This window comes from Hyalella azteca, unplaced genomic scaffold (genome assembly GCF_000764305.2).
Source record: "Hyalella azteca isolate HAZT.00-mixed unplaced genomic scaffold, Hazt_2.0.2 contig6346, whole genome shotgun sequence".
NCBI classification, from domain to species: Eukaryota; Metazoa; Arthropoda; class Malacostraca; order Amphipoda; family Hyalellidae; genus Hyalella; species Hyalella azteca.
Window position 1 is genome coordinate 84853 of NW_025936509.1, and position 14705 is coordinate 99557.

The window sequence follows — 14705 nt, forward strand, 5'->3', positions numbered from 1 at the left end:
TTCATTTATATTAACGGTAATTGCGGCTTTCCTACATCGTTCAACTTAATAAATGTTCGATCGATGCACAATTCAAATAACGAAAAATAATAATTGAATACATTCAAGTTATAAAAATTCATAAGTACAATTTAATATAGAGAATTAATCAATTAGAACAGGGGCTATGAAAAGACCTTTAAGCCTTTGCAAAGACCTATAAAATGGGCCCAAACTTGTTCATGAAATGTTTCATGGTGAGAAGTTATTAACGAATATCACAAATCTACCTGGTACTTTTGAGATCGCAATCTACACACGTGCTCTCTGGTCATGAACGCAATTGACTTTCCTCCTTTCCGGTATGAATGTTATTCAATCCAGTTATTCACCACCTCACCCCCCCTTCTTCTTTTTCTTCATTCATTTTACACTTTTTTCCTTTATAATACACACATCTCACAACAATGTCTCTCATTCGCTTTAGATTACAAAGTTATCTAAAGCGAAATTTATATCTACAATCGCACGTACTGTGAGTAGAATAATGACAGCTCGTGCAAAGCACAATACGCGTAGAGGCGCGGGGTAAAACCGGGGGGCTTTGCGCCCCCCAAATCAGGGGTTTTCCGTCATTGGCAACAAGCTCCGAACTTCTGCAGATATTCTCATTTTACGAACACTTTATAATCTTAAAATTTCTAATTTTTCGGCGACCGACTCTTCATCGCGTGATCGCACTAATAGGTCCTCGTGAGCTCGAGGCGCGCAGGGAAAATCAACTAAAATGTACGGGAGAGAGAAACAACGGCTCAGATTTAGATTCCGGTAAGACAAGTACCGAAAAACTACGGTCACAGAGATAAGGATAACATGAGTTTATCTAACTTTCCATAAATAAAAAATGAGTTGGGAAAACGCGGTTTTTAAGTGGGCGAAAAATACACAGCATAGGATTGAACAATTTATTCAATCTTGTTTAGCATAAAATTCCTGAGGCGCTTTATTCTTGTGGACACTCCCCCACCGTTTTCTTCAGGGATTGAAGCCAGGAATCTTGCAGGTTCTTTTTCATTATTTTTTTCTTTTCTGCAGCAACGTCAAATTCTGTCAATACTATTTTACGTTTTCTAGTTTTGAAAGACTTGGTCAGATGACTCAAGAAGTAAACGGGAGGGTCAAATTTGCCAATACCTTTAATTTTCACTCTAGTAACATTGCCTACTTGGAACATTTCAGACATATTTGGTACATCAGCATAGTCATTTGCATAAAGCAGTCCCATAGTTTCACCAAAAAATTGAACAAAAATTTTATCTGGATGCACCTTAGTAACAACACCTTCGGCTTCTTGGCCAATACAGTTGTCAGAGTATTCGCAAATCGGTTGGAGGTCGGATTTAACGATAAGCGTCTTCAGCGTGAAGATCAACTTGTGTTTCAACTTTCTAGACTCGTTGATTTCAATAGCCAAAACTCGGGCTTCAACAATTTTACCGACCGGATGACGCGAGGAAGGATCGGATACGTTCTTGTCTGTAAGATGCAGACGCGGGACGAAGCCTTGTACGGATTTAGTTCCCCTGCCGCGGCCCGTTGATGTGTATTGAACTACAGCGCCGACGTCCAAGTGGCGGAGGATCTTCACCCGCACGACCTTCCCCACCTTCAGCTCATCAGGAATGCTCTGGAAATATTTATGGCGTCACCGAGCTGATACGATGAATATAATTTGCTCATCAGCTTAGTATATCAATACAAAATAATTTTTTTTTCAATGTAAATAAACTTCACTAATTAGAAACGACTCAACAAACAATCGATCAGAAATAATTTGCACTGACATATTTGAGTCAAATTTAGCTTAATTTCAAATTCACAAAGCTATTACACATAAAAATGATTGTAGGTATATGACATTCAAATCCATCTTCTCTTGTACCATCCAAAATTCATCTTCTCAACATACCGTAATTATTAATGATAAAAACGCATTACAAGGTTAGAGACTCATTGGGTGACTGTTGTAGTCAGAAGAAAAAACTATGATGACTAATTACAAAATAACAAGGTGTGAGTGATGCTACTAACTAATTGTATGTCTCAGAAACATAAAAAATTCAGATATTGACTTTATTCGTGATCCAATTCAAAAGTCAAAACAATCATGATAAGGAACAGAAATTTCAATAGGTGTGCAAGGCTTAATCGGGAATAAACCAAATATTATGTGTGAATCTGATGGTACCTGTTGGTCCTTGATGTCCGCTGGCTTGAGGCTCACAAAGAAGATTTGGTCAAAGGGGTTGAAGAACAGCAGCTTGCATTCAACTTTAGTACCCGATTGATACTTTTGAGCAAGTTTCCTAGACTTAAGAGCCTTGGGTAATTTGTTGAGAGGACAGAAAGCTCGACATTTTGCAGACAGGCGCAAATTGACGCCGAGGTCACAAGTGTCGATCACAGATGCGTCCGGCACCACGGTGTCCAAGACCAGGCCGTGCATAGGATCTTCTCCAGCAGGTAAACTGAAAATGATCCGAGAAGTTTTAAAACTACTCAAAAGCATCATAAAAAAATATAGAAAATATCTCAGTATATTTGTTGCTTCTCAGGGCTACATAAGGGGTATTTTATAACGCATTTTATTGGCTTAAATTACGCACATTTGATAGTCTTTACTTGTAACTTTTCAGGATGAAATTGCATCAATTTCAATACACCAAGTTTGTACTACAGATAACGAGGTCCTAATGAGAATCATAATCATATACAATGATTGGTAGTCTGAAAAAATGACCATTGTTAGGTGCGCCAAAAAAAGAAGCATACATTAACTTGAGAAATTCAACCATACCAATTTCAATTGTTCAAAACAGATTAAGTAGGAAAAAATCAAGCAATACTATACAGCTAGAAATAACCTGCCATTACGGCAAACATATTCTAAATAATTTTGGCTTTCAGTTTTAACCTAGAATGATTGCGCAAAATCCACAGACATTTAAAAACTCACAAAAAACGTTTAACTACAGAAACCCTACAAAATGTGGCCACTCACTAGTTGTTGCAGACAGTCTTGTTGAGGGTGAGATGCACAGTACGTGGCATACCAGTGACCAATAGCACCTTGGCTACAAGCTTCTGTCCCACCCTGAAGAGATGGCACTGATCGTAGGGACCTCTCAGATGCATGGCGCTAATCATGCCAATTTTACTTGCTGCCAACTTCGTCTGGGGTAACTCAGAGTCTTCAGGGTACAGGCTGCTGTAGTACTGTTCTTCAGAGCCCAAATGTACAGCGAGCCCATCAACATTGCTCTGAAGTGGATAAAACTTATTAGGTTTCGAAGTACATAAAATTTTATTTCACAGAAAAAAAGTGCCACCTTCATAGACGTGATGCTGTACACCTCTTAGTAAATCATCACAACTCGTTGCTGAAGCATCGCAACTTGCTTCACTATCAGATCCAGCTTATTCAGCAGAACTTGTTTACCTCAGAGACGACGCACACAACAGAAGTGCCAGGTAGCAGGAGGTTGTACTTGTCATCATCAAAAGTCTTGTTGGCTGCAGCGACAACTGTCTTAGGATCAGCTGAGAGTGTCAAGCTCAGCGCGTTCACGTCACCAGTGACGCTGACGATGCAGCACGGCAGTACGCTGCCCACCGCAACCAGCTTGTCTGTGCAAACATATCGATATATGTTAGATAGAGTGCCATTGAAATTAATGGTAAAATTAGAATACAATTATCCCATGCTCTCATCCCCTGTAAGTTTTCATTTTCACCTTAGTATAAAGCAAAAAAAAAAAAAAACTCGAAGGAGATATCTAAATATTTACTGGTTGCATATGTACATCATCATTTTGTTAATAATGCCTGTAGGAATTACTAACAAAAGCTAGGTCATTTTATAAAATGAGCTGATTTACTTATGTCAAATGATGCAATATGACCAATTTTTACCAATTCACCGAAAATTAGGTGTTTGCAGTCTACATTTGTCGTTGGTAATGTGTTATTGAAGTTTACTTTCTGCTAGATAATTTTTCCACAAGATTCCAAGTGGAACTGGTGAAGCATGTGTTACTGTTTTCTTACATTTGAATGATGCTGGCAATTCAAAGACAAAATTTAGACAACATATTCTGATGTCACTGACAGCAACACTGGTACATCTGCTGCAGAAGCTGCCTTTTAGTTTAGCATGCAGACATCATGTTCATAAACAAATTATACATACAACTGTTTTCAATTTGGTAATGGGATATTCCAGTTGTCCATGTCTCAAGCTGTTTGATCACATGTGTGGAGTCAGATAGACAAATCGAAACCGGAAAGAGTGTGCATGATGCAAAAGTTTACGCCAACCTGAAATGAGAAACTGAATTCATCATCAAATTTTTTTCAAAACCAGCTTCTGATATTCCAGCCCAGAGATGATCACAAAAAATTATTGCAGTTGGCACTGATATTTTTGGTGACAAGTTAACTGCTGTTGATATTGATGCTTCAGGTCCTAATCACAAAGCCCACCTATGCACTAGATGGGAAAATTTATCGATAGTTAGAAAATTTATCTATCTGTTTTGGTACTAGTTTCATCTTCAACATTCTAAATTCAAAGGTCTTCAACAGTTCAATGTGTTTACTGTGAAGCTGAATCTCAAAGCATGGTACACCAGTACCGGTATGTCTGCTGCATTTGCTCCACGAACTCATTTGCCATAGCTGAAAGATCATGTTGCCTATAAAACAGTTGATAAGACAATTTCCTGTGCAGCTATGAAGACATGTACGTGCCATTTATGGTAGTTGATTGAAATTCTTGTGGGACTTGCTTTCTTTGATATAAAAGTTACTGATACAGACAAGTGCCAAATAGTACATCAAATGTCAAAACTTGGTGAAAACTGTCGTGCACCTTGAGTTGAATATCTGGACGAAAGTACCATGTCTGAGTTGACTCTGCCAGACTTTGTCTCCACAAACACACAAGTTTTTTTGCAGCTACCGGTATGCAAATTGAGACTTAATTTCTGTGGCGGGATCCTGTCACCTGAAGCAACATTGAACATTAATTGTCAAAAAGTGCAGCAGCAGTATATTGTGAATGATGCTGAAAAAGGTGGTATTTCCATGACAAAGAACTTCAACACTGTGATCACTAACCAAGAGTTGTTACAAGCAGTTTCATCTGTTACTGTTGAGAAATTTTCAAGTGACTGAAATAACTGGGCTCTATTACTATGTAGTAGGTCAATGACAGAAATGCACTAAAGCATTTCAGTGGAGTATTACATTGAACAATGTTTAGGTAACTTCAGCTGTTTGGCGTTTTGCAGAAACTGTTGACGTAATTGGTTTTAGCCTGACTTGTTAGAACTTGGCCTCCTTTGTGCAAAGAGTAAATCCTGTTTTGATTGGAAAAATTGTTGGCATGAGCACCCAGACTACCTATGTAGTGGAACAATTCTGGACCATGAGACTAAAATAAATTAAACATTTTTTTGCTTGGCATCCTTGTTATAAGGGCTTAGCAACACTCGCATAAAACAAGAATACAACCTAAGAATACAAACCGAAAGCAGATTAGAAAAGAATATTATCTATGATATGGGTTAGGGTCGTTAGCAAAAGCCAATTCGACTCATTCAGAGCTTTGTTCAGCAAGAATGCATCAATGCAACATCCTGAAACAAAATTACACTGCTATAAAAACAGTATCACAACAACGTAAAGGGAATCTATGCCTCTGTGAATGTCTTGCACACACAGAAACTAATTACAGAATACTTACATGGAGAACAGTAGTTCTAGGTCTTGACGGTAAAAGAGCCGAGACAATTCTAAAAATAGTCATTAGTTCTAGAGTGAAGTCACTTACTAGAATAAAATACATGTAGTATGGAATACGATGTACATGTGAGCGCTACAACAGAAATTTTATGACAGTTAAAGATATCCAAAAACTCACTGTAGTAAAAGCAATATATACTGTTGACATTAACCAGTCAATTTGTACACAAGTAAGGTGTAGCAAGTGGATTCTTTAATGTCAGCAATGTAATTCTTTACAGTTATTTATTCAATACTAAATTACTGCTTAGTTATCAGAATCAGGAAATAGCAAATAACAGGGGAAGTTGAGGTGATTCAAGTACCCTTCATGCGCTAAGAAGAAATAAGAGCTTACCTCGAGGCACATCCTTTTCAGGGAGGAAGGCAGCAGCAACACCTCTGACGCCAGTGTCCATTGTGTAGCCGTGGTCTTCACATGACGTTACAGAGCACTGGAGCACACAACCACTCCTCAGGGCAGATGCATTCACACTGCTACCATGTACATCATTGGGGTACAATGACAGAGCCACACCCATAGTTTCTGAGGGAAATTTAAGACATACGTTTAGTTATTAACCCATAAAGCTGAGGCAGAACTCTGGCATGTTCAGGGACTACTAGGTCCGAAACACATATAGTACCAAGGATACTAAGGACTAAGGATACATGGATTCTGAATCCCACTCAGCTAGGTCAATTATAAAGAAAAGTTGGGGTATGCTTAGGAGAACTCACTTTGTTTTTTGCCTGGGTGTACATCATCCTCAGAAGTTTGAGTAGGAGCAGCTACAGTGGCAGTGAGGTATTGCCCAGGCCAGTACAGCTCAGGTAAAGTGTGTGCAGCTTCACTTGTAGGCTTACCATCAGCCAGCTAGAGAGGAGAAAATTTTGATCAATCAAGTGCAACAAATAAATATATGTTCGTATTATTTTCACAAAATTTAATAAAAGTTAACATTTCTCATGATTGGCAAATGACATGACCAGACTTCTCAAAAATGGTAGAAGAAGGGGTGCTTAAATGGCTCCCTTTCAAGACAATTAACAGAAGCAGGTTTCAAAAAGTGTCAGATTAAGAGTGCTTATATGTATGTAAAACATGACGATGCATCAATTTCTGACCTGATGCATGAGTTTGGTGTACTGAGCTGAGATGTGAGTGAGTGGTATATGTCCCTTCATCCTGTAAGGCAGCGTCACACAAATTCTGTCCGTGAACACTTTGGTGACGCAGCATCCCACAAGGCTGCCCATGCTCAGATCCTAGGTTTGGATGAATACATAAAAAACAGTACATCTATAGTCTATGGCTAAAAGAATAGGTATTCATTGAATTTAGATAATTAGATGAAAAAATTGCATACATCAATGGAGTGAACTGATTAGTTACGGTAGTATGGTACAGAATTTATTTTAACTAAAGATTAAGGATCACGTAAGAAACTTTTGGATCAATGTTCATGAGGAGCATGCAATTTTGAAATTTGTCCAAACACAATTGATAATTAATTTAATGAAAATCCAAAATGAAATAATTTTCACATACAAATAATAGCTTCTTAGTAAAGATGTATATTTTCTGACACAAGAACAAGGCATAAAAAAATTGTAGATTCTGCCACAAATCAAAAATGCAAATTAGAAAGGGCCTAAATCACTCTTATAATCAGAGATAAATTATATTCATTTAGGATATTTTGACAACATGAACAGCTCATATTAAGCCCATTTTTTATTGACAAGATAATACCAAATACTCCCGAGATCTTGTGCATTTAGGCTGACTAATATAGGTACCGGTACTAGTATTAGAGTACCGTAATATCTCTATTCTCAACAAAGCATCACTAATAAGTAATTTTCTACACAAAATTACACATATAAATACCTTGTAAGATACTTTTAATCCTTGCTGCACAAAGTTGTGAAACTTTTTCTTGTGTTCCTTGGTGCGAGAAGCAAGTTGCTTTATCTCCTGAAGAACTTCATCTTCCCCATCAGATGCTGGTGCAGTGTTTTCCAACACCTTCTCTGCCTTCTTTTTGGATTGCTTCTGTACCTGGAACATGAGGTTGAACTGCATAGAAACTTGTCATTAAAATTATACATTATGGTCAAGTTATATCATAAAAAAAGGTTTTATGGCAAATAATTGTGTAGCATATTAAAATAATCTAATATGGAGAATATTGACAGCTCACAAATGTATACCTATACATTCAAAATAACTCACAATAAAAGTATTTTCTGGGGTTTGACGGATTACTAAACATCAATAAATAACTATCACCAAAAAGCTTGCTAGTTAGAATTAGTAATATTATTATTTATGCACATTTTGCTGCATCAATGTCTATATTTGTATTTTGTATGACACACATTGCTCCAATAATCTAGTTATGAATTGGAATGCAACATTCGACAAGTATTTTATCCCAAACTATAAGGGCACATAAATCATATTTTTTGGAGCTCAATAATATATTTTGGTAAGATACGGTATAATTCATCTAGCAGGAGTATTGAGGCTTCAAAAAAAAAGAGTCTAAAAGCTCTAGTCGTAGTTCTGAAGTAGACATTTTCTACAAATGGCATATGAGGCAGATACATGTCTTACTTGGACTGGACTGAGATGGAACTTGAGCCTAAGGCTGGGCCTATCTAATCTATAACAACAGGCAGAATTCTACATAAAATGCAGCCTTACAGGTGATTTTCAGAAGTCACAGGCAAAAATGTCTTTTTATAAATGGAATTAATGAGAGAAGGGTCATAAAAAATGAAATTGACTGAGCACTGCCATGGCCTGTGCAGTAAATTGAAATTTGGATTGAAATTATTGCATTTTAGATGCCGTCAAACAAGGTAATAATGGACGGTTATGAGCATTTTTCATTAATAACTTCTTAACATGAAACATTTCATAAATAAGTTTGGGTTCATTTTGTCAAGTTTTGTGAGGGCTATCTTATGGCATTACCAAAGAATGCCATATGCTATTTGTTAAGTGCCAACCACAAAAAAAGTGTCACAAATTACCTCTGGAAACTGGGTAATTTGGGACATTCTAAATAAAGCCTAATTTTAAAATGTTTGAAGCATGCAAGTGTACCGTCAACCGGGGCTACTCGGGACGGTTTTGAGCGTTTTTTGTTAATAACTTCTTACGATGAAACATTTCATAAACAAGTTTAGGCTCATTTTATAGCTCTTTGCGAGGGCTATCGAATGGCATCTTCAAAAAAATTCCATATGCTATTCGTAAGGTGCCAGAAGCAAAAAAAGAGTGTCCCGAATGAATGAAACTTCATTTTAAAACACTTGAAGCATGCAGAGCGTACTCATCCCTTACTAACAGTACTCTGAAGTCTGCCTCTTTCATTGTAGATGATGTAGAGGTAGAATAAATGACATTTTCTGTAATTTTTACTTGTTTTTCCTTTATTGATATGATATTGCCATATACATTAATTACCGCATTATTGATGTGCAATTATCGTATTATTGATGTGATATTACCGTATCCATGAACATGCCATTGAGCATTTACAACAACCTTGTCCACTGCAAGCTTCGAATCAGCAGCCTTATAGCATTTTTTTCGTATCTGTAAGCTTACGGGACGGCTCGTAATTTCACATCATTTTAATTGAGTTAAGTGAATTTACTATAGTAAAAAAGATCGTGAAAAACATACCTGAAACAGAAAGGAATATTTTAGTGACAACCAACGTATCTTTTGGAGAAATAACTCGTAGTTTAGGTCAATTACTTTTCATTCTATGCTGCCTGGTGCACAATTCTATACATGACATGCTATGCACAATTTTGTGATGACTGATGATGCACTAATTTTTCGATAAGTGAAATTTTTTCACTGAGCAAGGAAAATGTGATCAATATTCTTTGTTTTTAATCAATTTTTTTCGTAATTGGAGCTTTTGCTAACTGAGGTTTTACCGTAAATGCGTTTTTGGAGGTGTCCCGACTAGCCCCGGGGGGTGGCCCGAGTAGCCCCGCTGTGCGGAAATGGCCGCCATTTTTTTTTTTGAATGAGATAGGCAAAATCTGCCAATTACGTTTTCAAGCCGACACCTGGGTGCAACTTTTATGTAAGTAAAATTTTTTAATACAGCAAATATTTTTTTTGCTACAGACCTTAGAGCTACTATAACAGTTTTACGCCGTGTCGGAGGTGCGTCCCGAGTTGCCCCGCCAGTCCCGAGTTGCCCAGGTTGACGGTACTTATCCATTACTAACAGTATCAAAAAGGCTCCTTCCTTTGTAGATAACGTGGATGTAGAATAAACAACATTTTTTGTGATTTGTACTTGTTTTTCCTTTATTGATCATCCCTTTATTGGTTTCATCACTCATAGCCCTGGGCTGTCTCATTACTAACCAAATAATTTTCACCTTTCATCTACATGTACCATTGAGTTTAATATATTTTTGCTTGGATCTTCCTGTTTGTTCCCCTGAGTTTGTTTTGCTGGGCTTCACATACTGGTAATATACCGGCCAGACCATTGACCTTTAGAGGGGCTGACCCCCAATAACACCTTAACAAATAAGTGTCCCATTGTTAAAAAATAGCGTTTTCAAGCTGACAAAGTGGGGTAATTTTACCTCCCACCCCCCACACTTTTCAGTGAGTAGCACTGGAATTCTTCAGCCTTACTGGTGGATCTAAATGCCCAACCCCTCCTTCCACTATGAGATATACATTTACCCAAGTCAGAATCGGTTCAAATTCAAAAAACTTATCGGGGGAAGAAGAGCTAAAAATTACCTATCATTCATCAGGTCCATTAAAATTAAAGCCAAAACAGAAATAACCAACCATGCTTGCACAATGGCATTGTGAATTAATAGTTTTCTTTCTAATTTGGTAAATATTGCTTTTGATTTCATGAGCTTATGTACCATCAAACGAGGTAAAAAGGGATGGGAAGGGTAAAAAGGGACAGTCCTGCAACATTTTGTAGAAATGTTGTAGCATCTAAACTAATTAAAATATTGCAAAACTAAAAATAGTGGTGTAACGTTCAACATTTTTACTATCTATGCAGCATTAAGCAAGTTGAGAAATCATATATTTATTACCTCTAAAAAATCCCTGAAAAAAAGTGTGAAAAGTTGAGATTCTGGAAAAATACCTCTGCTAAGGTCTGTAGCAGAAAAAATATTTATATGTAGAAAAAAAAAATTTTACTTACATAAAAGTTGCACACTAGTGTTGGCTTAAAAACAAAATTGACAGAATTTGCATATCTCATTAAAAAAAATGGTGGCCATTTCCGCAAAACGGGGTAGGAAGGGACATTCCCATGGGGTAATAAGGGACACCCCTAAAATTGCATTTACAGTAGAACCTACCTTGGTTAGCTAAGGCACCAGTTAATGAAAAAATCAAATAACAACAAAGAATTTTGATTACATTTACCTCGCTCAGTGAAAAAAATTTCACTTAATAAAAAATTACTGCAGTCATCACAAAATTGTGCATAGAATGTCACAGATAGAATTGAGTACTGGGCAACAAAGAATGAAAATTAATTAACCTAAACTATAATTTATTTCTCCAAAAAATATGATGGTTGTCACTAAAATATTCCTTCCTGTTTCAGGTGTTTTTTTACAATCTTTTTTATTATAGTGAAATCACTTGACTTGATTAAAATTGTGCAAAATTACAAACCATCCCGTAAGCTTACAGATACAGAAGAATTGCTACATGGCTTCTGATATGAAGCTTGCAGTGGACAAGGTCATTGTCAATGCTCAATGGCATGTCCATGGATACAGTAATATCACATTAATAATACAGTAATGTATGGATTAAGTAATATTATATCAATGAAGAAAAACCAAGTATAAAATCACAGAAAATTTAATTTATTCTACATTTACATCATCTACAAAGGAAGAGGAGGACTTCAGAGTACTGTTAGTAATAGACTAGTACACTCTGCATGCTTCAAATGTTTAAAATTGAGTTTTATTTCAAGTGTCACTTTTTACCCCATTTCCAGATTAATTCAGGAGCCTTTTATATTGCGTCTAGCACCTTACAAATAGCATATGGAATGTTTTTGGAGATGCCATACAATAGCCATTGCAAAGACCTTTAAAATGAGCCCAAACTAGTTCATGAAATGTTTTATGTTAAGAAGTTATTAACAAAAAAAACACTCAAAATCATCCCTTTTTACCCTGTTTGACGGTACTACTGGAATACCGTAAAATGGGGTAACTTGGACCACTTTTTTTCAAAATGATGCCATTTTTTACTGGATAAGTTAAACTTAAATTGAAACATGCAAAATACAGGTCTATACTCTAGCTTTACTCACCATTAATTGCTGGCTCCTGCCTCTCATAGTTTTGATGTAATTTCAAAAAAAAGTGATGGTCTTTGCTACCCCAGCTCTTGGGGTTTCTTTGACCGGGTGGTAAAATCAATTTTATTTTTTGGTAAAATAACTTCAAATAACTTCAGGTTATGGTGCATTGTAGTAGAACTCTTCTAGTTACATATGCAAAAGACAAATTTTAGGAAAATGTCATAGTTTGCAAATGGGGGGCGCTGCCCCCCAATGGGCGAAATGTGACCACCTAATGGCAGCCGTGACAGGGTAACATTGACCGGTTTGGAAATTAAGTTAAAATTACCATATATAAGACTCTGTAGAGTCTGAAACACGGTTTGGAAATTAAGTTAAAATTACCATATATAAGACTCTGTAGAGTCTGAAACATAAAGAAAAAAAACATCAATAGGTGTACCGTCAACCGGGGCTACTCGGGACGGTTTTGAGAGTTTTTTGTTAATAACTTCTTAGGATGAAACATTCCATAAACTAGTTTATGCTCATTTTATAGCTCTTTGCACGGGCTATCGAACGGAATCTTCAAAAAAATTCCATATGCTATTCGTAAGGTGCCAGAAGCAAAAAAAGAGTGTCCTGAGTAGCCCTGTCAAACAGGGCTACTCAGGACACTGGGAATAAAACTTCATTTTAAAATATTTGAAGCATGCAGAGCTTACTCATCCATTACTAACAGTACTCTGAAGTCCTCCTCTTTCATTGTGGACAATGTAGAGGTAGAATAAATGACATTTTCTGTGACTTTTACTAGTTTTTCCTTCATTGATATGATATTACCATAAACATCAATTACAGTCAACTGGGGTGACTTCCCCTGTGTTTTTGATTCATGCTGGGGTCATAAATGCGGGGTCGTAAACGCCGGGGTCATAAACGCCAGGGTTGTAAACCAGGTCATAAACGCCTGAGTGACTTTGGCCACTGTTTATGACCGTTTATTACCCCACTTTGGCCATCATTAAGAACATGGCCTAATCACCCAGTTGACCTTACCCTATTATTGATGGGATATTACTGTATTATTGATGTGATATTACACTTGAGGGAGAGTCTAAAAAACTCTCTGCTTTGCCACTATGCTTTACTTGTCTACTTATAGGACTCAAAAATGAACTTGAGGGAGAGTCTAAAAACTCTCTGGTCTCTGCTTTGCCACTATGGGTCAAACCGTCAAAGTGACCCCATTTTACAGTACACGACTAGTGATGTATTGGAGGGAAGAGTCGCCAAATTTTTATTGGTTTTCTAACCACACGCAAGCAAGTTAGAGGAAGTGCAGCTGTCCGGCCCAGTCCGGGTGTCCGCAGTTTCTGACGAGCTCAGTGTAATAGTATCAATTGTCAGTTTGTCACTTCGGTGGAAGGTGCAAGGTGGTAAATTTTTCGATATATTTTCTTTGGTTAACATGATAATATATTACCTATACAGGGTGTCATACTGTCTAAGTATTAAATACTGGCAATCTGGCATTAGGCTTCATCCCACATCAAATGTAGCCAGGTACCTATTCAGAATTTTTCACACCAATTCTACTCACAGTCCACACTGCATAGTGGCAAACCAGAGCTTTTTTGGAATCAGTTCATTCTTAATTTCCTCAAAAACTCGAGATTTAAACCAATTTCTTAAGTATGATAATGCTGGTATCCATGATACTATCCATGATGAACTTGAGGGAGAGTCTAAAAAATTCTCTGCTTTGTCACTATGGTCCACAGATTTGTTGGAGAATAATTATAGCTATCCATAATTTATGGCTCACGTAGGTATCAACCAATATACAAGAAAGTGAAGAAACTCATCCTTATCAAAGGTCAACTGAACATGAATTTAGTATACAAGATTTATATAACTTACAGAGAAAATGTCCCGGTCCTTCTTGGAGCGGATGACATTGTCTTCTTTTTCATGTATAACAGATCTAACTTTATTTTTTAGTAAGCGTTTAGCACGGACCATGACGATCAATTTAATAGCTCAGGTCAAAAGTAATATTTCGGGGAGCATAAAGTAAAATAGAACTCGATATTTGATCGCGGTGCTTCACTCACGATCCCGAACATAAACCTACGTCCTACAGCTTACAGACAGATAACTTCACACAACTGCGCCAATCGCCACACGTTTTTGTTGCCATCTCTTCGTCCAGGTATGGCATATCGCAAGAAGTAAATATCGCGAAATCCTAGCAAGCTCCTCTACACATCTGCAAATGCAAATGCGCGTTCATCTTAATTTTAATTGATGCTCGAAGGTTTTGTGTGAACAATATATTATTTACTCATGCGCAATTGTACGCTGCACAGGACCATCACAATTTAAAAAGTAAATAAGGAATCTATTTATGTCGATGCAAATGTTTTCTTTAAATAATACAGGGTTAATGAAACAGGGACCCAATTTAATAAATTCGTATATAATTTAGAATGAATTCAAATGGATAATTATAACAGCAATGGAAAAAGAAGGCTTTAAAGTTTTTTC

At 36.9% G+C, this 14705-nt stretch overlaps 1 protein-coding gene across 1 annotated transcript; it reads right to left on the reverse strand.

The window, feature by feature from the left end:
* Positions 1-930: 930 nt before the first annotated feature.
* On the reverse strand, positions 931-14374 carry LOC108672545 (protein RRP5 homolog). The gene is made up of 9 exons (XM_018160237.2): positions 14079-14374; positions 7718-7888; positions 6952-7092; positions 6565-6700; positions 6182-6370; positions 3479-3666; positions 3041-3300; positions 2228-2507; positions 931-1666 (listed from the first exon to the last, which is right to left on the reverse strand). Exons 1-9 carry the CDS (start codon positions 14178-14180, stop codon positions 983-985), a joined length of 2151 nt encoding a protein of 716 aa, XP_018015726.1. The 5' UTR covers positions 14181-14374; the 3' UTR covers positions 931-982.
* Positions 14375-14705: the final 331 nt, after the last annotated feature.